Genomic DNA, 27,324 nt, shown 5'->3' with positions numbered 1-27,324 from the left:
AGTCCCGATAGAAGGCAACAGCCCAACCATTGTAGGAGAAACACCGCCACCGCCAGGGCACCAGTTTCTCAGGGCCAGCGCCTGCGGGCAAAGAGTAGAGCTCCTCCGGTCCAGCTTGAAACCGGGGAGCGGGTTACCGGTGAGAACCCATCGCTACCAACACAGAAACAAAGGTGCAAGGAAAAGGGACATCACCGTCACCTACTGGGAGAGCAAGTGCAGCCGTCCGTGGGAACCGTCTTTCCATCCGTGTGGTTTACCGTAAAACTGTGTCAACGTCTCAGGCTGAGTGAGTACCACAGTGCCGCAAGGCACAGCGCTGCCCCCGCGTCCCTGCGCCCATCAGACCCTGCACCTCCCATCTCATCACCGGGCCCCGGGATCACCAACCCCTACCCACGGAGGGGCAACGCAACACCTGGCTGCTCCGCATCACCATCCCCGGGATCCCCATATTGGGCAGCGGTGGTGAAATCACCACAACCGTGGGTGGCGTCACGGACAATAAACTATCCCCACACCCAACAAACCCCCTTTCACTCACGGGCGAGGAGTGCCGCTCGAGAACCCCCGGGATCCGGCCCACAGCTCGAGCCACCACTGAGCAGCAGCCGCCGGACCCGAGCAGAAGGGGTGAGCGTAGTGTGCTGACACCCTCCTCCCCGCCCGCGACACCTCTCTCAACAAAATAGGAGAAGTGGTACTGTGCAGCATATGCAGTATATATGCAAAATAAAACAGATACAAAGAATAACACCCAGTATACAGGACAGGAGAAGTGGTACTATGCAGTGTATATTCAAAATAATACAGATACTAAAGGATTACACCCACAGCTAGCCCCACTGCTGCACTAAAACATCACACCAGGGAAGGACAACAGACGAGGGAAAACACCATGATAAACTGCTGCAGTCAGCACCAAGATTGCAGCCACCAGATGAACTTCAACACAGGGTTTCAGTAGCTCCTTCCACCTCTTGGCCCAGAATTCAATTGGCAAAGAATAACCAGCACCCTATGCTGGTAACAGAAGGTATATAAAGGGACTGGGAGTGGTCCCAGACTGGAAACACCTGACGAAGATTCAGAAGCTGCTGGAAAGCAAACTGACATTAACCCTATGACTGCCATAGGAAATTAAATCAATTTAAAATTGAATGTTTAGCCTGGAAATGAGTCTCAAGTATAACCGGACCAGCGTACCTAACTGGATAAAAAAAAAAAATCTGGTTCCAGCCAGGGATTGATCACAGGTATCTGGCCAGACACTGGTCCCCATATAAGACTATAGGAGCAAGCAAGCTATACTGTATGAGGCTCTGGCATGGCTGCGGCTACTTCCGTGGTCGCTCATTTACTTCTGGGGATGTGCAATAGCCTTCATGCATATGCAATGGTTTCCCTGCCCATCGTTGTTTGTAATTGGTTGCAGTCAGATGCGCCCCCACCCTTAATGACAGCGTGTATGTCTGCTTCTAATCACAGGCGCTGTCTGCGGGTTTATCGTGGTTGTGATGGTGGGATATTGTGGGTCATGTACCATTTTGTGTGGGTTCATGTTTTGGGTGTGGTGGTCTGTCTATTCGAGGTATTGTTTATCCTGTCTGCAGGGTTATAACTCCTAGAAGTGCTTCTGTCCCTAGGTCTGGGGGAAGGGGGCATGGAATCCACCTAAACTCTTTTCTTACCTGAGGGATTAGTCATCCATTCTGGATGAGACTAACAAGAGAGAAGTAGCAAAATTAAACCCTGAGGGAGACGCTGAGGCTGCTGCCAGCACCCCAGAGAAACTGTGAGAAACCCCGATTTTTCCTGAAGGAGGACTGCTGGAAGATTGTGACTGAACTCCAGGACATTTATGCCATTTCTGTGGTGGATTGTTTTATAGACATTCTGTTTTGCTTGGAATAAATGTTTTTTGGATTGTTCACCTATCTCTCGCTTTGTTGATTGTGTGATATCAGAGAAGGACCCCGTCACAACTTGTGGCAGCAGTAGGATCAACAGAGTTCAGCCCAATGGAAAGCCACCCACAGAGTGAGTACAGGAACTGGACCACATCCAGTCCACAGGAGAGAGCCAGAGATCTGGGCCTGAACTACCAGGGACTGACTAAAGAAACCTTAATTGATTTACTGGTCAGTGCGAGCCAGTCCACCTCCTCCCAAATGTCTAACGGACTAGCACTGGGGACAGGGATCCCTGCCCTAAAAAGCCAGTGGTTGGTGTAATTCGAAGAAGAGATGGCCGTTCTGGGCTCAGGTGTATCTCAAGAGTATAAGGAGGAGGCTGCTCGTTGAGCTCAGCGGAGACAAGAAGCAATGGAGTCCAGCAGAGGGAGTAATATGAGTTGGAGTGTTAGACCAGCGATCTGTGAGCCTGTATGTATTACCTGGGCGGACTTCAAGCTATTTAATGAGGCTTCCGGAGATGTGGACAGGTTCTTCATGGACTTTAAGCAGCAGTGTGCCACGATTGAGGTACCCCACTATGGCTGGATGCATTTATTAGTGGGATTACTGAACGGAAGCCTTGCGGAAGCTTATCGCACCATTGATTCACAGCAGAACTGGGATTACAACATTGTAAAACGGACTATCTTGGAATACCATGCTATCACCCCAGACTCACATAGGGCACAGTTCTGAGACCTCCCATGCACCACAGGGGGATCATTTAGGATGTGTGCCCATAAGATGTTCTAGGCATGTCGGAGATGGGCAGCAGCGGAAGGCGCCTTCATTGTGGAAGACGTTATACAGGTATTTCTTATAGAACAATTTCTTTTCAAGTGTCCCTCAGAAATACGGGAATGGGTAAGAGCGCACGCCGAGCACCTTGGATAGAGCTGCAGCCCTGGCTGATGAGACCCTTACTATCCGACCGCAATGGAGGAGGCTTATGAACAATAAGTCACAGTCTGATCCTCCTGCACCTCTGCCCTCTCCAGTTATATCTGCCCCTCCACCCAGCTGCAGGCTGATGACATCCACGTCTCACAATTCTGGGCCTTAACAGTTCCGACCATGCCCTGGGAGAATCAGAGAGGAGATGTTATGGGTGCGGGCAACCTGGGCACCTGCAATCCAGTTGTCCCGCAAGAACTCGGAGGGACCCCCACACACCTCCATCTCATCCGGAGCATTTTGTGCATTCCATCCTACCTGAGGAAGAGTTACCACCACCTCCACCGGAGTGTACCGCTGACCCCTGCACCATGGATGCCCCTGTTGAAGTGTATGGCCTCCGGTCTTTGTCACCAGGTTCTCCTACTGTCTTCTCCAGAATGCACATTGGAATGACTATGACGCAGATGAGATGTTATCGATGTGGGCAGCCTGGACATTTGCAAAACATTTGCCCTCCTGGTCGATTGAGGAATGACCTTGCACCAAATCGACCTGTTCATGCTCTACAGCCAAATACAAGGTGGGAAGAGTTCTCATTCCTTCAAGTTGACTTGCCTAATGACTCAGACACTCATGGTCTGCCACTAGGGGTTTATGAAGTGCGAGACACAGCCCCGAGTTCCTCTCACCATCAAAGTAAGCACTTAGAGGAGATTGTGCTGGATGGACAGAGAGTCATTGGATTTTGTAACTCTGGGGCATTTCTCACAATAGTTGATCCCCGAGTGGTTTGTCCAGAGGCGATACATCATGGACCAGGGATTGTTATTGAATTGGCTGGAGGACAAAGGAGGAATATCCTAAAGGAGACTGTAGATCTGGAGTTTGGCTTTGGGGTCAAGCAACGTGTGGTTGGGGTGATGAGCAGCCTGCCTGCAGATATTCTCCTAGGAAATTATGTGGGAGATCTACAATGCCGATTTGTGGGTGCAGGAAAAACAGTTTGAGTGAAGGAGGACACAAAGGGAAGCTTGTCCTTCCAACCCTACCGCTGTACAAGGGACTATCGACAGCTGAGCAACATGGACTTAAGTGAGGTGACCAGAGGTCTGTGTAGACATCATGGCATACTCACTTATTAAAAAGGAGGGAAAGGTTGTGATGGTGGGATATTGTGGGTTATGTACCATTTTGTGTGGGTTCATGTTTTGGGCGTGGTGGTCTGTCTATTTGAGGTATTGTTTATCCTGTCTGAAGGGTTATAACTCCTTGAAGTGCTTCTGTCCCTAGGTGTTGGGGAGGGGGCCTGGAATACTCCTAAACTCTCTGCTTACATCAGGGATTAGTCATTCATTCTGGCTGGGACGGACAAGAGAGAAGGATTGACCCTCTGAGGGAGATGCTGAGGCTGTGGCCAGCACCCCAAAGAGACTGTGAGAAACCCTGATTTCCCTGGAGAAGGATTGCTGGAGGATTGTGACTGATCCCCAGGACATTTATGCCATTTCTGGATTATTTTTATCCTTCGTTTGGTGGATTATTTGATGGACAGTCTGGATCGCATGAAATACATATTCTTTGATTGCTCACTCGTCTCTTGCTCTGTTGATTGTGTGATATGGGAGAAGGACCCCGTCACAGCGGTATAAAAAAATAAACAAAACATTTGGCATAGGGTCCCTCCATATTATGATACCCAGCACAGATAAAGCCCACAGCTACAGGCTACAACCCCCAGCCGTGCGCTTATCTTGGCTGTGTATCAAAATAAGAGGAACTGCATGTGGCGTTTTTTTTTCTTTTTAAAGTATTTAAATACATAATTTTAAAACATTGATGTGTGGGTCCTCCCAATTTTGATATACAGCCATGATAAAGCCTGACAGCTTGGGGCTGTTATTCTCAGGCTGGAGAGACCCATGCTTATTAGCCCCCCCAGCCTAAAAATAGCAGCCTGCAGCTGCCCAGGATTGTTGCATCCATTAGATGCATCCATTAGATGCGACAATCCCTGCACTTTACCCAGCTCTTCCCGATTGCCCTGGTGCAGTGGCAATCAAGCTAATAAGGAGTGGATCGCAGCTCACAGCTGCCACTAAGCCCTAGATTAGTAATGGGACGCATCTGTGAGATCTCCGATTACTAATTTGTATGTGAAAGTAAATAAACACAAACACCGAAAAAATCCTTTATTTGCAATAAGACAAAAAATACCCTTTCACCACTTTATTAACCCCCAAAACTCCCCTGAAAGTCCAACGTAAACCATACAGAATTTTTCAGTGTATTTAAATCACATAGGAGACCCTAAGGCTGGTGTATATACACCACATAGGAGACACTGAGTCTTGTGTATTTACATCACATTTGAGATGCTTGGGCTGATGTATATATGCAACACAAATGATCTACGCTGTGTATGATGCTGTGGTGTCTCGCTCATACAGTGTGTGCACACTCTAACAGGGATGAATGATTAAAGGGCCTGTGTCCATAAAACCAATGCTAGTAGCTCATTATTTGTCTTAACACTTCAGCCCATCGGCAATCTACTGAGTGGGTCAGAGTGCCAAATCAAGCCTACTACTTAGACTACAATAATTACCATGTACTAAAAAGAAAGACTGGGTCAAGAATGGAAATTCTGTGAACCAGCCACAATGTCATGAACACACATTGCTTATTGATGTGAAAGGGGATTAAAGACTAGTCATCCAGGTCCACTTCTACAGAAAAGCTATCGCATAAATTGAATAGGGGTCATTATTGTTACTTTTTAACACTTTATGTCTATGCAACCCTCTACAAATCAATCTGTAATGCATTTGTGGCGCCCCTGACCTGGTCAGGCACCACTGAGTACTGCACCCATGCTGGGGACAGTACAAACAGGTAATCCAGAAGGCTGACCGAGGTGTGACTACACAGGCGCATAGTGATCAGGTCTCACACATGTACCTATGAGAGGACCCCTGGGGATCCCAGGAGGGGGAAAAGCCTGCACCTCCACTGGAATAGTGGAGGGGGCCAAAAGCCTCCATCTCCTCTCAAGGGGTGTGGTAAGAGAGCCTGGTTGCTAGGTGGCGTAGGCAAGAACAGGAGAGGAGGAGCAGTGAGCCGGCTCAGTGCAGAGTCCAGGGAGCTCGGAGGAGAGCAGACCCCTGGGGCTGTTGCAGTCTGACAGCGTCCGCGCAGTGGCTACCGACGGGGGAGAACGGTCACCTAGGAGTGCTACCCGAAACCCATCTCCAGCTAGAGAGAGAGCACAGAGTGGGAAGTAAGGAGACTGCTAGGGAGAACCAGGCCCAAACGGGCGGCAGATCCCGGAGCGGGGATAGATCCATCTTTCCTTGCTAAACCTGCCGGTGTGGGGCCCTCAAAGCCCATACCACAACACCTAAAAGCCGCAGCCACGTAGCCACAGTTAGGGCCCATAGCTCACAGGAGGCAAGCAGCTGGAGTGATCTGGTCCAGGCAACAAGCAAACGGCAAACGAAGGGGAGAGAGGCTTCAGCAACTTCCCTGGGTGACCCCCATAGGGACTAAAAGTCGGGGTTACCCCAAACCACCAAGGGCTAAGGAAGGCGAGTCGGTAGTCACCATCATCAGTCAGCCCGAAGGATACCTGGTTCCAGCCTGGTTCATCCCAGCTACGCCCGGGTTACTCACCCTGCCATCAACTGTGAGTAAAACCCCTGAAAGACATCCTGCTTGTGTGGAGTTATTCTGCGCCTTGTGGTACTACGCACCTACACAGGGCCCTGGGGCTTGCCTCACTCTCAGGAGGCTATTCCAACTAACTGCACTCACCATCAGCCCCAGGCGTCCCTCAACCTGCAGTGGCGGTCTCCACTGACCGCAATTCTGAGAGTGGCGTCACGACAAATAGAAGATTTCCTACCTGTGACAAGATCCAGCCGAGTGGAGTCCCTGAAGGTAATGCACCGACACAATACTTGCGGGGCTTCACATCTGGCGTCACGAACAGGATAAGGACTAGACCTGTTCAGACAGGTGACCATGTGCCTGGGCGGTCCACTTGAAAAATTGGAAAAGCCGCCATATTGCCACCATGAAAAGCGCGCCGAAAAACAACAGCAGCCCGCGCTGGGAGAAGTTACCGCCCACGAAGAGGTGTGGCTACCCAGAGATCCCCTGCAGAGTTCTGACCTCGCTTGTGAAGAGAGCGGAAGCGTTCAGAGACGGCGGAACGGAAAAGAAGCCAGCAGCTTGTTGCTAGAGAAAATGGCGTCTGAATGCAGAGACCCAGAGCCGGGCTCCGCTGCCTGGTGGTGCCGGGAGCTCGCCGAGTTCTGCGATCAACTAGAGGCCAGGGTCGGAAGGCTGATCAGAGAGGGACGGACGGAGTTTCTGTGGATGACCGCGGCGGTTCAGGCCTATGAGGGGAGAGCCGCGCGCCGAGTGCCAGACCGGGCGGTGACGACTCAGACCCCGATGCTGCCACCGATGGGTGAGTCCAGTGATGCCCCTGCCAGCGCGAGTGCCCCGACCCCTGCTGCCACGTCCGCGGTCCCTGAAGAGGCGTCCGGCGCGGCGACGCTGAAGCAGGCCGCAGCCACGCCAGGTGCAGCCCGCCAAGCTCAGGCCGCCGCAGCGATGCCCTGCTCGGCCCACCAAGACCCGGTCCCTGCAGCAACGCCCAGTCCGGCCCGCAAAGAACCGGCTGCCACCGCGACCCTCATCCACGCCGCAGGTGTGACGCTGACCCAGGCCGCCGCCTTGCTAGGCCCGGCCCGCCGAGACCCCACCGCAGCAGCAACGCTCGTCCGCGCCGCAAGTGAGGTGCTGAACCAGGCCGCAGCCCCGTCAGGTGCGGCCCGCCAAGCTCCGATCGCTGCAGCGACGCCCAGCCCAGCCTGCACCGATCCCATCGTGACAGCGACGCCGATCCAGGCCGCTGCCATGTCAGGCGCGGCCCGCCAAGATAAGATTGCATCATCATTTTCCCCGGCCTGCAAGGCCAGAGCAGACACCGCTCCCCAGTCCAAGGAGGTCCCTGCTAGGAAGCCCACGCTGGGAGAGGACCCTGCATACTGGCAGCTGAAGGCTGACATGGAGGCCAAGTTCCCACAGGAGATGGTGGATCAGTACATGCTCCCTCCGCACACCCCCAAGAGGATTCCGACAACCCCTGCAGCAACCACGCCAAAGAGTCCCCCGCCTGGGCCTGCTGAAGAAAGTCCATCCCCAGCACTGCCACCGAAGGAGTGCTCAGAAGAACTAAGGGGGAGAGGAGGCCAGAAGGCTGAAGAGCTGACTCCGGAGCCATCATCAGTGGATTCATACCCCGAGCCAGAGATGTTGCCATACTCCCGCTGGGACGAAGAAGACCCGATACCCTCCGCTGAAGAAGATCTGCCCAAAAGCCTCACCTGGGAGCTTGTAAGCTGTACCCCGCAGAATCCAGCCCGCAAGACACGGCGCCGTAACAGAAGAGACGTTAGAGCTCATTTGCCCAGAGGACATCCTGGAAGAAACCTAAGGATGGGAGACACAGTGCAGTTTACCATGCATCAAGGCGAAAGAGGCTGGTATGCGCTAGATGTAACACCATGTCCTAAAGAAAAAGAAACAGACACGGAAGAAGAAAGAGATCGAGAAACCAACAGGTGCCACAGCCCTACAGGCCCAAGCCCTGGTGAGGAGGAATCCACATAAAGTACAGAAAGAAGCATAGAAGTTCCCAGTTTGACAAGTTTGAAGTTTTGCAACGTTTTCAAGTTTAAGAATGTGCCCACATAAACTGATGTGAGAAATAAACCTTAAGGCTATGAACTGGCTATAGCCACAAACTCTCGCAGTGTAAATAGTTACACCAAAGGGCACCACCGCCACCAGAGTCAGCCTGTTTAGGGGCTTGGCTCGTCTGCAACCAGGGGGGCACGTCCGTATATAGGGCCTTGGCTCACCTGCAACCAGAGAGCATGCCTGTTTATGGGGCCTGGCTCTCCACCACAAAGAGGGTACCTGGTCAGCACCAACTGTGGAGGCCGCCTCTACATCCTGCCAGAAGAGGCTGAAGGCGCGGCTCCACCAGGCCAGGTAAACCCTGAAACCACCAGCCCATGAAAGCCGCCTCTACATCCTGCCAGAAGTGGCTGAAGGCGCGGCCAACGTGAGAGGGTTTTGGGTGGGTTAACGGACTTGTGGGTGGAGGGTGGTGATGTATGGTACCTGGTGCTTTTAAAAATGTTTTACATGTTTTAATGTTTTATGCATTTTAAAATGTTGTCTTGCAGCCCGAGGACGTGCTGGTGATAACTAAGGGGGAATGTGGCGCCCCTGACCTGGTCAGGCACCACTGAGTACTGCACCCATGCTGGGGACAGTACAAACAGGTAATCCAGAAGGCTGACCGAGGTGTGACTACACAGGCGCATAGTGATCAGGTCTCACACATGTACCTATGAGAGGACCCCTGGGGATCCCAGGAGGGGGAAAAGCCTGCACCTCCACTGGAATAGTGGAGGGGGCCAAAAGCCTCCATCTCCTCTCAAGGGGTGTGGTAAGAGAGCCTGGTTGCTAGGTGGCGTAGGCAAGAACAGGAGAGGAGGAGCAGTGAGCCGGCTCAGTGCAGAGTCCAGGGAGCTCGGAGGAGAGCAGACCCCTGGGGCTGTTGCAGTCTGACAGCGTCCGCGCAGTGGCTACCGACGGGGGAGAACGGTCACCTAGGAGTGCTACCCGAAACCCATCTCCAGCTAGAGAGAGAGCACAGAGTGGGAAGTAAGGAGACTGCTAGGGAGAACCAGGCCCAAACGGGCGGCAGATCCCGGAGCGGGGATAGATCCATCTTTCCTTGCTAAACCTGCCGGTGTGGGGCCCTCAAAGCCCATACCACAACACCTAAAAGCCGCAGCCACGTAGCCACAGTTAGGGCCCATAGCTCACAGGAGGCAAGCAGCTGGTGTGATCTGGTCCAGGCAACAAGCAAACGGCAAACGAAGGGGAGAGAGGCTTCAGCAACTTCCCTGGGTGACCCCCATAGGGACTAAAAGTCGGGGTTACCCCAAACCACCAAGGGCTAAGGAAGGCGAGTCGGTAGTCACCATCATCAGTCAGCCCGAAGGATACCTGGTTCCAGCCTGGTTCATCCCAGCTACGCCCGGGTTACTCACCCTGCCATCAACTGTGAGTAAAACCCCTGAAAGACATCCTGCTTGTGTGGAGTTATTCTGCGCCTTGTGGTACTACGCACCTACACAGGGCCCTGGGTCTTGCCTCACTCTCAGGAGGCTATTCCAACTAACTGCACTCACCATCAGCCCCAGGCGTCCCTCAACCTGCAGTGGCGGTCTCCACTGACCGCAATTCTGAGAGTGGCGTCACGACAAATAGAAGATTTCCTACCTGTGACAAGATCCAGCCGAGTGGAGTCCCTGAAGGTAATGCACCGACACAATACTTGCGGGGCTTCACACATTACAGTCTGTGTTATGATTGTGCCACGGTAGTATTATGTCCGATCTAACCAAAGGTTATAGCTTTTTGCCTTCTCCCACTCACGCACATCAGTTGTCTATACAAGTGTTACCAATAATCTAGACATCACTGAGCCTTTTCTTTCCAGAACTGATTGTTCACTTTTTGCTTAAAGGGAATCTGTTAGCAGGTTTTTGTTATTTAATCTATGAGCAAGCATAATGTAGGGACAGAGACCCTGATTCTAGGTATGTCACTTATAGTAATATTTATAATATTTATTCATTTATATAGCGCTATGAATTCCATAGCGCTATACATACATCAGCATCACAGTCTTCTAGGGGCGTAGATAGAAATCACACGGCCCCATAACAGAATTTCTAATTGCCCTCCCCCTCAAAAAAAAATAGTAATAGTCGGCAAAGTAATAGTCGGCTGGGACACAGAAGAGCCTACTTCACAACTTTACAGCCCTTACAAAGTAATTTTCTTCCTATTGAAGTGTGCCGCCCCCGTTCCAGCAGCCTACCGCTGCTCGGATCCAGACCTTCCAGTGGGTGGCTCGAGGGTCTCCGGACCCGGGGGCTCCTGCGGACACTCCGAATGCCGAATGAAAAGGGTGGGGATGGTGGATGTAGGACGTATATGTACGGGCTGAGCCGTATTAAGTTTGTGACGCCACCAATGGTGTGTGGTGAGGTTGGACACCACCGCTGCAGTTACGGCCCGTGTAGGTCCGGGATAGTACCTCCGCCTTCCTCTTCTCCCGTGCGGCGATCTCTTTTCCCAGGCGAGGCCGCTGCCGCTCCCAATACAGAGCATCCGCTGCCTGCTCCGGCGTGACCTGCGCAGGGGCCTAGCCCAGCCAGAGTCCCACCCATACCGGCTACGACCAGCACCTTCTGCAGTGGAGGGCCCAGCTGTGATGTGGCTTGTACGGCTGCCCCGCAGGCACATTTCCGCTGCACCTCAGCCGAGGCCGGGAGTCTGAGAGCAGCCAGAGTTTCTTGTCGCGCCGGCTTCCAGTCGAAGACCGCCTCCGCTTTGGACGGGCGGACTGCCGAGGCCGTTGTCGCCTCCGGCGCTGCGTCCTCCAAGACCGAGATGGGTGTCAGGTTCTGGCATGGTACGGGTGCCGGTGCCTGGGCGATGACGTGCTTGCTGCTGGCGGCTTCCTCGGGTTGGTCCAAACGAGCCGGTAGGATGGAGTCCGCTGCCGGTGTTAGTGGCAGTGGACCACGCGGGGCGTCAGTGGCAACTGGTACGGGCAGTGAGGGAGGCAGTATGGCGGGCAGGGGCAGACCGGGTCCCTCAGCCTGATCGGCCGGTCCCTGTGGGACATAGGGGCGTGGTTCGCTTACCTGCTCCTCCAAGGTTGCCTCCACTTCACGAACCCGCACGGCTGCAGCCAGTTCCTCCATCTCAGCCACCCACCGCTCCAAGATATAGCGCGCCTGCGCTTGGATTCGGCGGCACATTTTCTGCGTCTGGGCTTCTACCCAGGCCGCTGTTCCGGGCACGAGCTACTGCACTCCGGGCTTGCCAGACGGGTCGGCCATGTTGCTCTTTCGGGGTCCAGGAACAAGGAGGGTGGCAGGGTCTTGAAGTCCCTGCCCTTTATCTGCTCGGTCACATGTCACACAATCTTCACCCGCCCCTCCTTGGTCTTTTGCAGGCACTCCACTTTCAGGCCTGTTAGTTTCGTTTTTCGACTTCCGGCCTTGCTTTCCGGCCGTGTTCCCAGGGGGCGGGGCTTTGGCTTTCGCACCCTTTTCTCGGGGAAGGAGACCCTGGGTGGGAATCTTCACGCCCAAAAATGGCGGCAAGATGGCGGTTTCTGGAAATTTTGCAATGGATCACCGCTGACTTCAATACAAGGCGCACTTCCACAAGGTAAGTGGATGGGTATCTATCCTGTTTGTGATGCCAAGTTTCGGGGTGTGCCGCCCCCGTGCCAGTAGCCTGCCGCTGCTCGGATCCGGACCTTCCGATGGGTGGCTCGAGGGTCTCCGAATGAAAAGGGCGGGGGATGGTGGATGTAGGACGTATATGTACGGGCTGAGCCGTATTAAGTTTGTGACGCCACCCACGGTGTGTGGTGAGGTTGGACACCACCGCTGCAGTTACAGGGCACCCGGGGGAGATGTTGTGCAGAAGTTGTTAACCCCTCCGTGGGCAGGGATCGTGGCCCCGGGACCCGTTGGGGTTTGGTGCAGGGAGATGGGCGACTGCAGGGTGCTGGTGTATTCACTATGAAGGAAACACACGAGTCTCTGGTAAACCAAGTTGATGGTGCGTTCTGGTTCCCCCACCCGGCTGGTGGTCTCTGTCTTTCTCCTGCACCTTTTTAGAATGGTGGACTGCCTGTGCCTGCAACTTCAGGAGTCCGCTCACAGCTGGACGTGGCCTAAGGAGCCCTTGCCCGCAGATGCTGGCCCGTGGGATCTCTGAGCCTTGGCGGTGGCCTTTTATCCCTCTCGGTGGGCTGTTATCTTGTAATAGGGACTTTGGGTGGGACAGGACCTCTGGTCCTGGCCTCAGTCGGTTAATTAACCAGTTCCAGTAGCTTCTGGACTTGGCTTCAGGGTCCGAGTACCCTCCTGTGTGCTCCAGTTTCCGAGACGGTTCCCCAGGTCGGTACCGGCGGGCTACAACCTTGTCCCGGTCCACCTCGGTTCCACCGAGTCGTCTGCCCTGCTCCTGCAGATGGAGACCGCCATCTGCCTCCTAGCCAGTGGCACCAGGGCTCCTACCCTGGCACCGTTCAATTTGGGGTATTCGCGTCTGCTGGAGCTGCACACAGCTCCATCCCACACTCCTCTCCAACTTGAACTCTAACACCAATCTGCCTGTTTTTCCCGCCCCGGGCTGTCTGGACTCCTTGGTGGGTGTCTTCCAACCACCTGGTTCAGCCCCCTGGTGTGTCTATCTAGCCCTGAGTGGGGTGACTAGGGTTTAAAGGTCAGCTGCTGTTACCTGGGAGGGAAGGTGTTGTGCAGGGGCCTATTTGTGACTTCCTGGCCCGGCCAGGGTGTCACAGAAGGCCTTGCAGCCATAAAGTATGACTGCAGCAAAAGTGTTCCACAAACACTGTATTATCCCCCACAGTAAATTCAACCGCAGTATCCTCCACACACACACAGTATGATGACCCTACTGTACTCCCCTTCAAGTTCCCTGGCAATGAATGGTGACCCCGACACAGTTAAATCCCCAACTCCAACAGTATTCAGGATAATGGTCTATTGTATAATAGCCCCTAAGATCCCTATAAATAGTATAATGGCCCCCACACAGCCCTCTGAACAGTATGATAGACCCCACACAAACCTTCAACTGTATAACTGCTTGCATACAGTATAATGGCCCTCAAATAACTGTAGATAAAGTATAAAGGCTCCCTCATAGCCCTCCAAATAATATAATGGTCCCACTAAGTTTTCCATCTAATATATAAAGCTGAGTGTATGTGTGTGTATGTCCATTAAAGGAATCCGCACCGTCGCATTTACAATCACAACATCTTGCACAGACACCTCATTTGACTCAGGGAACATCATAGATGTTTTGAAGGGAAAATTTAACCCCGCTCTTTACAGTTATTTGACAAAAAAATTGCTTACATGGTCATTAATAGGAGCTCTGATTGGTTGCTGTAGGCAACGAATGACATTCTTAGTATACCAAGCTTATGTCTCAGTTAATATGATTTCAGTAGAGACAGGACAGACACACAGAGACAGAGACACACAGAGACTGACACACACAGAGACAGAGACAGACACAGAGTGAGACAGAGACACAAACAGAGACACACACAGAGATAGAGACACACAGAGACACAGAGACAAACAAAGACAGACACAGAGAGAGAGAGACAGAGATACAAACAGAGACACACACAAGGGTAGAGACACACACAGAGACACACACAGAGACACACACAGAGACACACACAGAGACTGGTACAGAGACAGAGACACACAGAGATAGACACGGAAAGACAGAGAGACACTGAGACATACTGTAGACACAGACACACAGAGACAGATACAGAGACAGAGACATACACACTCACAGAGACACACAGAGACAGACACTCAGAGAGAGGCAGACACAGACAGAGGGGGAATCAGACAGAGGGAGGCAGACAGAGGGAGACGGACAGAGGGAGACAGACAGAGGGAGACAGACAGAGGGAGACAGACAGAGGAAGACAGACAGACAGAGAGGGAGACAGACAGAGGAAGACAGACAGACAGAGAGGGAGACAGACAGAGGAAGACAGACAGACAGAGAGGGAGACAGAGAGGGAGAGTGATAGAGAGGGAGAGTGAGAGGGACAGAGAGACATTTAGGTAATATCCCGGACAATGTCGGGTACTAAAGCTAGTATAGTATAATGGCCACACATAGGTCTCCATATAGTAATGGGCTCTATATAGTACTCCATATAGTATAATGCTCCCCTATAGTCCTCCATAAAGTATAATGGACCCCACATAGTCCTCCATATTGTCTAATGCAGAACATAGTCCTCCATGTATTATAATGCACTTCATAGTCATCCATATATTATAATGCATCCCCCATAGACCTCCATATAGTATAATGTACTCCATAGTCCTTCATATATTATAATGCACTCCCCATAGTTATCCATATATTATAATGCATTCTCCATAGTCCTCAATGTATTAAAATGCACCATCCATAGTCCTTCACGTCGTATAATGCACCCATTAGTCTTCCATATTATAATACACTTCCCATATTCCACAATATAGTATAATACACCCAATATTCCTCCTTATAATATAATGCACCCCATATTGCTCCACATAGTATAATGCAGCCTCATATTACTCCATATAGTAGTATGCAGAGGTCATATTTCTCCATATAGTGTTATGCAGCCCCAATATAGTATTATGCAACCCCATATAGTATTATGCAGTCCTCATATAGTATATGCACCCTCATGTAGTAGTATACAGCCCCCATATCATTTAATGCACCCACTTAGTCGTCTGGCCACCTTGATTATTTACATACTCACTTTTCCTTGGTCCGACACTGCTCCAGTCTCCTCCGTGTGTGTCCACTGTTCTGCCACTCTGCACATGTCAGCACAGCCGTGTGCAATAGTGACCTGCGCTCTGCTATGCTAATAAGTCAATGCACTACAGACACAATGGGAGAATGATGATTGAGGTAGCGCTCCGCTCCCTCTATCATCATTGCTTTCAATTGTATCAGCATCTGCTATGCCGATACAATAAAAGGTGTGATCATCGGCTGCACACCAAATTCAGACAAACATGAATAAGCATAACTGTTCTATAATACATAAAGAAATGAAAAACACAATTAGCCATATGAAAAATTGAAAAAAATTGAAAAATGTGACATTGCATGACTGCTGAGGATTATTTGAAAAGAAGAGATATTTAGCTAATGTATTAATCAATTCATTACTGCCCAATAACCACTTCACGGTAATCTCTTATTTATCGGGTCCCTAATCAAATGTTACCTCTATATGTGGTTAAAACCTGTAGATATATATATATATATATATATATATATGGACATACCATTACAAAACCATGGGATGCTAATATGAAATTGAGTCTATTATTCTGTTTACCACACTCTCAGAGTCACAAACTCCAAACATCAAAAGGTCTTTGTAGACGATATAAATTAGCAGGAGTAATGACTATCAAGCATCTCCCTGATCATAATAATGCAAAAAAAACAATAAAGTTATACTTTTTTAATAAATATACTGTAGTAATTCATTGAATAAGGGATTATATACCCATAAAATGTAATATTTATTGCTATATTTAAAATAAAAGATATAAAAAGATTGGATTCAGTTCACACATGTAATTTACGGTATATATCCTTTCCTTTATTTATGGGAAATGATTAATCTCTAGTTTATAAAGTACAACTTGACGCTCATAAAAATATCCTCTGCATATAGCCTATCATTTAAAAATGTACTGAATGAATAATACAAGTTAGATTACTTGACACTTTTAGGCCTGTTTCACATGTCAGTAATTCTGGTACGTACAGTTTGTGCTATTTTTTATACGTACCTTAATCACAGACATACGCAGACCCATTAAAATCAATGGGTTTGCTCACACATTGGTGATTCTTCACTGACTGTGTCTGTGTGCGACGTACACACATGTCTGAGATTGCCGCATGGAGACATGTCCGTTTTTTTCTGGCATCACTGATGTCCCACAGACCACACTATAGTGTGATCCGTGACACACATACCAGAAAAAAACGTATATTGAAAATAAAAAGCATTTTTCACTCACCTTTTCCAGCGATGCTGTGTTAGGCAGCTGCTCTCTGCTTCTTCCTGGCCAGCTCATTATGGCATGCATATTCATGTATGCAGTCAGAGCCGACCCGGAAGTAACTGTAAAGGCGAGAGACAGCGGCGGCCGGAGGCTGCAGAGCCGGAGAGTTCAGTACATCTATGTGCAATCACGGAGTACGGATCACGTATCACGGATAGCATATGGACAACACACATGTGCCATGAATCACTGAACACGGAGGGACATATCTTTTTTTTACACGTCAGTGAAAAACGTCTGTGTTTTTCACTGACATGTGAAACAGGCCTAAAGAGAACTTTCCCCAAAATTGTTCATATTGAGCAGCACACAGGATGCCACCAACCCCACTGAATAACCAGAAGTGAGAGCTCAAAGTGTAAGGCTATGTGCCCACGCTGCGGAAAATGCGTGGATTTTGCAGCGGATTTCTCGCGGAAAAGCCGCGGATTTTCCAGAAATCTAAAGCACAGCTACTCCCCAGCCATTTCTATGGCATTTGGGAAATGCTGTGCCCACGCTGCGGATTTTTCCACAGCGCAAATCGTGCAGATTTTCGTGCGGAAAAATCTGCAGCATGTCAATTATTGTTGCGGATTTTCGTACGGATTTTGCCTATTCAATTGAATTAAAAAAAATCGCAAAATCCGCAACAAAATCCGCGTCAAATCCGCATCAAATCCGCACCTATGAAAAGGTGCGGATTCCGGGGGAAAGCTGTGGATTTTGAGGCAGAACAATCCGCAGATACAGAGTCCCGTGGGCACATAGCCTTAGGATCCCACTTATGTCAGTTGTACTCAATTTGTAATTGATCCACTGTGAGATCAGAGCAGGATGTCATTATATCAGACAGGAGTAGACCAGAACGGGCAGATAACCCCTGTGTGAGATATAATGACAGCTGAGATCTCTTTCCAGAGGGATTAGACGTCGTCTGAGCACAGCAAACATAAGGGTGATTACTGACACATCAACAGAAAGGCAGAAAGGTGACAATGCTATGAAGAAGGAGCGCTGATAGGAGGGTTTGGGATGTGGCACAGCTAATCTCAGCTGCACCCGGCCCTCTTACCGCTCTTTTACCCTGCTTTATGGAACGAATAAAGAATGGATTTGGATTTTTACTGTGACTGCCGTGGCTTTCTTTCTTATTGTGGACTAATCTCAGCTGTGCTGCGCCTCCCCCTCACATACTGATTCATGCAGGAGGTTAGACCGGGAAATCAGGTTCTTACATTATACACCTCACACATTGACTAATCTATGGTGGTGCATGCTCCTTTGAGTATTGGTGCCTGCTTATGATTGCTCAGCATCATACAGGGGGAAGAAGTACATGCCCCTAGTGAAAACTCTGATAAAATCAATGTAAACTTAATGAAACGGAACTCATTAGGGGCTAAAGACCTTGGTTGCTGATCTCTTCACAATGGAAATGCAAAATTAAAAAAATACTCTTTAACTGCTATTACATCTTACGTCTCCAGTTCAACATGAAAGATTTTGTGAAAGGTCCTCTTTATGGTGATATATGCAATCATGGCCAAAAGGTTTTGTGTCTGACACATATTTGTATACTGAAGTATAATTATTGGAAATACTGAAAAGCATGCAATCTTTGGATTTTCCACAGAACAGGCGGTGTGTTAACATGCTAAGAGGGCAGAAACTAATGCCCTTGCAACTAGTCCCTGCGCTCATTAGCATATCATAAAGGATCTTTAGAAATACTTTTTCTAAAGATCTCTTTATCTATGCTAGTGTATACAGGGACGGTTAGGCAGGGATTAGCAATATACACCCAGAACTGCTCGTGGCTCTGGGTACATATTGCACCTGACAAGTTCCCTTTAATAGTGTGAAATGTACTCACTTAAGGTTACAGGATAACTAGCTTCTCTTCCTTTTTCACTTAATGAATTTGGGCTGTTGTCAACATTGAAATAATTAGGAAGATCAGCTAGTCTGGATGTGTTTTTACATATGCAAATCGCATATGAGCGGTCACATGATGACTACTCAAACTACTCAAAATGAATTTTTACCATAGTTCCAAGAAAACCTACTGTATTTGTCAGCAGCAAATTGCATTCAGCAAATCAGAACATTCCTCAGAAAAGCATTAGTAACCTCAATGATAGCATGCCAATGTATGTAAGTGCGTGTATTGTTGAATGTAGCTCTCACGCTCATTACTGAATAAACAGAGTTGTTTTAAAAATGTAGCAAAACAAAGTGTTGCTCCAGTGCTTCACATTTATTAGAAAAATGTAGAGTAGAGGACATCCACACATTTGCAGACCCCAAACCTACATGTTTCAGCCATGTGCCTTAATGATACCATGGTATGATTGACAAAAAGGAAGCAGAAATCCCGCAATGCAAGAATACCATTGTAACAGCTGTTAACAAAGATCATCTTTAATGTATAAAGTTAAAACAACCAAACAGACCGAGGCATTACAAAAATGTAAACAAGTTGCCAAAGTGCCACCTCAAAACCTGTTTCGGCGTTACAATATGGCTATGCCTTAATTATGGTATGATTAAGGCGCCTAAGTGAAACACTTAGGTTTGGGGTCTGCAAATATCACGTGTGGATATCCTCTAGTTTACATTTTTCATATAAATATGAAGTTTTAACAAAAGTGCTGGAGCAACACTTTGTTCGTTTTTCTAGGTTGGTTATTGCAGCTCCTGAATAGGGCTGAGCACGTCTATTCACTACCGAAGAAGTTCAGGACTGGGTGACTTGATTTTCCCTTTTCCTTTCCCTGGCTGGGCACATTTTAAAAAGGATTCTATCTTTTATCATTTACATATCATTCACATGTCTGTTGATGCTTACATTTCCATAGTTCTGTGACTTTACCTTCTGGGTGTTTCAATTTGAATGTTGAGTTTATACTGATATAAAATATCATATATACAATATATAGTATATATACTATATATTGAGTATAATAACAATATGAAAAAATTAATTGTATATAATTCTTCCAAAAAAGGAGCAAAAATCCACATGATAAAATATAAATTTTTTATTAGACACAAATATAAAAAACATGATCACAAAAAAGTTAAAAGAGATGTATACAGCAAAAATAAGGACATAGCAGCATAATAATATTGCACATAAGAATATCAAAAGTGACCAGTGCGAATATTAAAATGTTCAAATTATCACCCCACTAATTTATCCATATACCACTATGCGGGCTATCCTAATAAAGTGTCTGAGTGCATCCATTTGCACATACTCCGCATAATAAATATAATATATGCAAATTGATTATAAATATAAAAGTGGTTGTAAATACCAAACTAGAAAAATACAAGATTACAAATTTCATCACTGAAAAAGGTCAAGATGTTTATAGAATAATGTGCAATATAACGCAGTGATACAAGATGCAGATATAATACCACCCTAGGTCCATAGATGGGGCTATTCCCAAGAGACGTGAAAAAATAGACGTAGTAATGGCGGGTATAATTAAATACCATAAGTCAAATACTGCCGACATGAGAAATACAACTAATCCCAAAGGACATCATATAAGGTATGGGAATAGACAAAGTAATTCATGATCAAATAGCCCAAACAGAACTACAACAAGGCGCGGTAATTACCTGGGTATATGTAGTGCGCGCTGCCGTCCTCACACCCCGACGTACGTTTTGCTCCTACCCGGCTTCAATGGGGGGGCGTCACGTCCTTTGGGAACAGCCACATGCTTTTCACTGTCACCAGAGTGCCAGGACACAGGCACAAACATCAACACCTGTGACATATGTTAGAGGATCCGACCCATGCCCGGCGTCCTGGGTACATTGCACTCTGTGTGCCACATAAACGCTCGAGACTCACCAATGCAAGTCAATTACAGATGCACTACCATTTTGTAGCAAAGAACACTATAAATGGTCCTTTAAATGATTGTGGAATAAAAGTTGCTGAGAAAAAAATGCACTGCATACAGATGGCATACGGCTGCTAGGGGAGAAAAAAATTCCACCCATACCAAATGGATTTAACTTGTCCTACTTTTCTGGCTGATAATTGGAGTGATTTTATATACACAGATGTGAGCAAACCCTTATATCCACTATATGTGATTTTCATTTGTGTCATCATGTGTTGATTAGCTACTTATCTGCTTATCTACCGAGATAAGCAGATTTAAAATTATGTGACACATGAGCGTAGGTAAACAAATCACATAATTACAATTTCAAATTGATCGCTCATCTAGTTATTTTCTCTATACTCAAAAATTTACTTTATACTCAAATTATATTGAATTTTACTAAAATAGTTGAAAAGTGACTGGATGTCAATTTTTGCATGCAACAATATTGCAGTACAGCTGGCGAAATAAGTATTTAACACAACACAAAATTTCTAAGTATATATATTTCTAAATGTGCTATTGACATGAATATCTCACCAGATATTGACAACAATCCACCCAATCCACACAGGCAAATAAATAAAACCATAGATGTGTATAAATTAAGTTGTGTAATGATAAGAAATGACACAGGGAAAAAGCATGGAACACGCTTACTGAAATTTATTTCATACTTTGTTCAAAATCCTTTGTTGGTGATGACAGCTTCAAGAAACCTCTTGTAATAAGAAACTAGTCGCATGCATTGCTCAAGTGTGATTTTATCCCCACAAACACTCGTCACATCCTAAAGCTTCCGTGGGCTCCTTCTATGAACTCTGAGCTTTTGTTGCTTCCATAAATGGTCTATTGAATTCTGGTCAGGTGATTGCCTGGGCCATTATAGCAGTTTTATTTTCTTCATCTGTACCTTGGCTGATGGCATCATTTTTTTGCTGAAATTTCCACCCTCATTTTGTCTTCATCATTCTGGTAGATTGCACCAGGTTTTTATCAAGAATGTCTCTGTACATTTGTCTATTCATCCTTCCTTCAATTATATGAAGTTTGCCAGTGCCGTATGCTGAAAAATATCCCCACACATTGATGTTCTCACTTGCAAACTTGACTGTTGATATGCTGTTTTGGGGGTGAAATCCAGTGTCTTTTGGCCTCCGAACACGGTGTGTATTACGGCATCCAAAGAGTTAAATTTTTGGCCCCATCTGACCAGACTATATTTCATCCCAGTATTTCACAGGATTGTCTAAATGTTGTGGAGCATATTTTAACTTAGCTTGTGCATGCGATTTGTTTATCAATGGAGTCTTGCATGCATTTCTTTTAGATTTCTTTGAAACAAATTTACCTGCTGATTCCAGGTCTTTCTGTAGCTCTCCACAGGTGGTCTTTGGCTCTTGGACAACTCTTTTCATAATTCTTTTCACTCCTCTGTCTGAAATCTTAGAGGGAGAGCCTGGTAGTGGCCGGTTTATAGTGAAATGATGTTCTTTCCACTTCCGAGATTATGGCCTCAACTGTTGTCACTGGAGCCTTTAGTAGATAAGAAATTCTTCTGTAACTGATGCCATCAGTATGTTGTGCAACAATACCATTGCAAAGATCTTGAGACAGTTCACAGATTTTACCCATCATGAGATGGTTCTCTTTTTTCAACTTTATAATGAGACACCTTTTTTATAGGGCATAAGTTTAATAGGGTGATATTAGTTTTTCACGAAGTGTCAGGTTTGCTTTCTAATTAATACTAAATATCAGCTGGTATCATACCTTTCCATGGCTTCTTGCACCTCTCTTTCTTCATGTGTTCAATGCTTTATCCCTGTATCATTTCTCATTATTACACATAACTTAATTTATGGACATCTATAGTTTGATTTATTTGCCTGTGTGGATTGGATTGGTTGTTACCGACATCATGTGAGCAATTATTATGAATAGCACCTGTAGAAATATATTTCCTTAGAAAATTAGTTATGTGTTCAATACTTATTTCATCTGTTGTTTATGCTTGCTAGATTTCTAAACAGGGTTTGTTGTTCTAGGGATTTTGTCGGTGTTTTTTGTCATCTTCTGTATTAACATTGAAGAATAATATGCTGCATAGGATGATCATGTGGAAAAAAAATAACTATCACCTCATTCCAAAACCAAAAAAACTTTTTATCTTCTTGTCAATGTAGCGTGACATGCTTGCTTTTATTGACACAGTTTTGGGATACATTCAACTTATTTTTTTAATTGAATTTTTTTACAACAGCAAAGGGAAATGTTTTTTGCCATCTCCAAAGGCAATTTTTGTGGCTATTCTATATGTATGGGTACAGTTTCAGCAGTATGATCTATGTGTTATTGTACTTTATTTATTCTACTTTAGTAAATGTTATCAATCTTATTTGAACATTAATTTTTGAAGGGATGTGAAGCTGCAATTTTTTTATTTAGTAATTATTATTAGTTTATACCTATGTTAGTTATACTTTTCCTGTTTCTTTGCAAGAAATGGAATTGTTACATATAGGTTCATAAACTGTGCCAGGAGTACTGTATTAATACGTTTAGTCCGATTTAAGTTAGCGTCCATTATTTTACTGGAAACAATAGGGTAAGAGGCTGCACTCTTTCTTCTGGTGATAACGAAGTAAACTGTATTGGCGATTTCTATTGGCGACTCATAGACCGGTGTAAACCTAGCCATACCTGCTCACTGTGTATAATAATCTCTAAATAAATACACATCTTATATGTTTTAAACAGGAAATGATGGATATTGTGAAAGCCATATATGACATGATGGGGAAATACACATACCCTGTGCTCAAAGATGATGCCCCAAAGCAACATGTGGATATATTTTTTCAGGTTAGTATATATTTACTTTTATTCAACAGTTTGTACCTTTTTAGACTTATTGGCAAATAATGTACAGCCCTTAAAATGTAACTGGGCATATACCTAACATACAGTATGTGTAAAAAGATACAATTAAGACCTTACATAAATTTGGAGAATAGGAGCCTATGGATATATTCCATTACATGTAGAGCATAATTGTGATGTCAACATATTTAAAGCAATATCTGAGGTTAAATCGACAGCAAAGAATGAATAAGAATTAGGTGAGTTCCCCGGGTTTTTCCTTTTATGTGTAACTTTTCTTATATTTTCAAACTTTACATCTCAGCTATACCTATTATGGCGAAACCAGGTTATAGGGGTACTCCAGGGAGATAGATATTCTAAATGGCCATACCTTCACAAATTCTAAGGTTGAAATCCATAGTGTTGTTTCTAATACTGACAGTTCATGCTATAAACTGTGATAGTAGAGCAACTCCTTGGTGCTCCCCCTTCCTGCTGGACATTACATCACAGATCAGGTGGTGTATCTGGCTCTTTGCTGCTAGTAACAGCCACCTGATAACATCTCCTTCCATTCATCCTGAGATCAGGGGGTACGGTCAGCCCATGACAAATGTCTACAGTCATTTTATCTGTCCTCTGCCTGCCCAACCTTTCTCCTCTTTACTTTGGATTTCTGTGCACACCGAAGCAACAATATAGACTGTGATCCACTGTAGAACAAGGACTGTCATGTATCAGGCAGGGAGAAGAAATCTGTACAAAGGCTGAAATGCAAATACGGTCTTATCCAGGTGGGAGGTTAAATTGCTGATAGAGGCTCAGCTTGGCTGGTTGTGTGGTTGTGACAGTCATAAGCACTGTAATGGCATTGAACACATCTGTGCAGCCCCACGTGGAAATAAATTCAGGATAGAGGGATGGTTTAAGCCTTCAACCAACATCTTGAATTTAGGCAGGGAGAAGAGGCAGAGTGCTGATCTAATGCACTGAGATGGTCAAACACCCTGACCCATATCACCCTGGTAGCGTCATGCACCCTGCAAATGTAACATTTGCTATTATCATGTGTCTCCCCAGCCTGAATAAAAAAAATCATCCACCTGAAATCAGACTCTGATGATCCTCTAATAGGCCCATACACAGGGAATAATAAAGGGAATTGGGGTGGGGGGGTTATACCATCTCTGAAAGATTGTACAGCATACATCTGGATTCTTAACTCCGGGTGAAGAGAGACATGAGAATCAAGGATAACAAAAGTTGTAAGGGGCAACACACTACCAGAATAATATAGGTCAGGGGGGATTGACCATAGCAGTGCATTATGTATGGACATGTGTAGATGGGCATCACCCACAGGATCTCCCCCAACAAACCCTCTCTTCCGCTTGTCCTCTGGTGCCTTGCCTCCTCACAGATTCGTTTTGGGCTGTGTATTTTTTGCCTTGATCATAGATGTCTCCTTTCCTAAATAATGGAGGGTAATTGTATTATCCTTGGTCAGATATTTGGCTTATTTCATATACATTTCCCTGTGACTTGTCCATCCATTTATCCTTGTGCACATTTGTGTATATACTCCCTTGACTGTTTTGTAGATCTCTATTTCAAGGCTGGACTGGACCTGTATTAGTTTTAGAGGACATATAATTGTATATACATTTGTCTTGCATATATTTATGTGATGCTATTTACTCATATTGCTGATATCGGGGGCAGTCATTTTACTGTGGTTGTTGTTTGGGGATTGTTCCATCTCTATTCATCTTTGGGTGTGTTTTTTGGTTTTTATGTTTTAAATTTTGCTACAATAAAGGATATACTTTTTATATATTTATTTGGATGTGCTCCCCATTTCATGTGCAGTACTTGCTTCTTTCCACGGACATGTGTGGATCAGCACTCTTCTCCTGCTCCCTGCGTTACACATGATAGTCCTTATTCTTAGATTGCAGTCTGTATCGTAGCTTCTGTGCAGGCAGATATTTGGAGTGGGGAGGGGAGAGAACAGGCAGATCATGATCCCTAATCTGTGACATGACATCCCAGAAGCGAGGAGGATGTCCATAGTTACACTTTTACAATTGCATGTACTGTCAGCATTATAATTGGATGTCAGCTTTATCGTTTGTGAAGGTTTGGCCATTAGAATACTTTTTTATCTCCCTGGAGCACTCTTTTAAAGGGAACCTGTCACCATTGTGGCCTATAAGCTGCAGCCACCACCACCGGGCTCTTATATACAGCATTCTAACATGCTGTGTATAAGAGCCCATGCCATTGTGAGAACATAAAAAACACTTTATAATACTCACATAACAGTTGCGCAGTTGGCCATATGGGCGGCTCCATTGTCCGATGCCGGCACCGCCTCTTTTGGCCATCTTTGTTCTCCTTCTCTAGCCGCAGTGCATGACGCGTCTGACGTCATACACACTCGCTGACATTCAGGTCCTGAGCAGGGCAGATCAAAGTATTGTAGTGCGCCTGCGCAGGCCCGGTGAGTGTGTATGACGTAGACACGTCATTCACACAGGCTTCAGAAAGAGGATGAAGATGGCCAAAAGAGGAGGCGCCGGCACCAGAGAACGGAGACGCCCATATGGCCAACTGCGCGACCGTTAGGTAAGTATTATAAAGTGTTTTTTATGTTCTCACAGCGGCCTGGGCTTTTATATACAGCATGTTTGAAAGCTGTATATAAGAGCTTGGTAGTGGTGGCCGCAGCTTATACGCCAAAAAAATGGTGACAGGTTCCCTTTAAGAGGGTAAATGCATGTGTCCAAATCATGCCTATCCTTGGTGTCCAATAACCTTTGGATTTTTCAAAATTGTAGGATTATTGACCAACCTGGATGGGCAGCAGCTGTCCACGTGTAAGTATGCGGAGTATATTAGATCCCTAGAATTGCTATTGGGATACCTCCATTTTTCCACATATGAGTAATGCCTATGACATTATGAAAATGTGTAATATGTATATACACTTCCATAGCTCCTAACCATCCAGGATTCAGCTGGACTGTCCTAGCAGTCACTGCTCCTGAGGAGGAGGTCCTACATAGATGGCGTAGTTCCTCCTCCTTGGGTGGCAGGGCCGGCAATTCTCTGCAGTGCATATATTAACAATTCTCTTGTCTGATCTCCCCAGAACTCAAGCTTGTGAATGTCTTGTTCGTAGGCAGCAGCTCTCTCTCTCTGAGCCACTGGCTTCACTGAGAGCTGTAAGAGGATTTGGTAATTTTGGTCTTTCAGGCAGTGAACCCACAAGCAGATTATTCATAGGTGCAGTAGATAATCATGTGCAGATAGTATTCATCCTGACTCCATAGCAGGTGCACGAATACATGTGGCTGGCTTCCACAGATACAGGAATGAAAACGTGAGTATCCAGCACCCATATGAATAAAACTCAAAGTTTATTTCCTCATTAAAATTATGTTAAAAAGCAGAACATCTGACACGTTTCAGACATCAGGAGGAATGACGTCCGAAACGCATCAGATGTTATGTGTTTTATCATAATTTTAATGATGAAATAAACTTTGAGTTTTATTCATATTGGTGCTGGATACTCACCTTTTCATATATGAGATACATTGTAAATAGTGGCGTATCTCTATATCCCTAGAGGTGAAGAAACAGTCAGATGTTTGTTCCTATAAAACAATTACAGAAAATGTCACTTATTTTTTTTACCCTTCCCCCTCACATTGAGTCAAACCAACAACCTTCAAACTTTTCAGCAGGAGCTAAGGCCTTGAGCCACAAAGCCTAATGATGTCACAGAGGGTATTTAGTGTACGTGAAGCTGCATTGCAGCCTCTGACACTACAATTTAATTACACTTGTATATAGAGATGCATTGTAAAGATC

General features: G+C 46.3%; 1 protein-coding gene across 3 annotated transcripts in view; it reads left to right on the top strand.

Moving 5' to 3' along the window:
* KCNIP1 (potassium voltage-gated channel interacting protein 1) overlaps positions 1–27,324 on the top strand; it is a 916,677-nt gene that overhangs the window by 864,497 nt on the left and 24,856 nt on the right. For all 3 annotated transcript variants that reach the window (XM_075342297.1, XM_075342298.1, XM_075342296.1), the window contains one exon: positions 23,341–23,445. In XM_075342297.1, coding sequence (XP_075198412.1) covers positions 23,341–23,445 — 105 coding nt within the window. The remainder of the gene's footprint in view (positions 1–23,340; positions 23,446–27,324) is intronic.

The sequence above is a fragment of the Anomaloglossus baeobatrachus genome, chromosome 4, assembly GCF_048569485.1.
Source record: "Anomaloglossus baeobatrachus isolate aAnoBae1 chromosome 4, aAnoBae1.hap1, whole genome shotgun sequence".
In the NCBI taxonomy this organism is placed as follows: domain Eukaryota; kingdom Metazoa; phylum Chordata; class Amphibia; order Anura; family Aromobatidae; genus Anomaloglossus; species Anomaloglossus baeobatrachus.
Note: the sequence above shows the minus strand (reverse complement) of the source record. Positions and strands in the feature narration are given on the sequence as shown.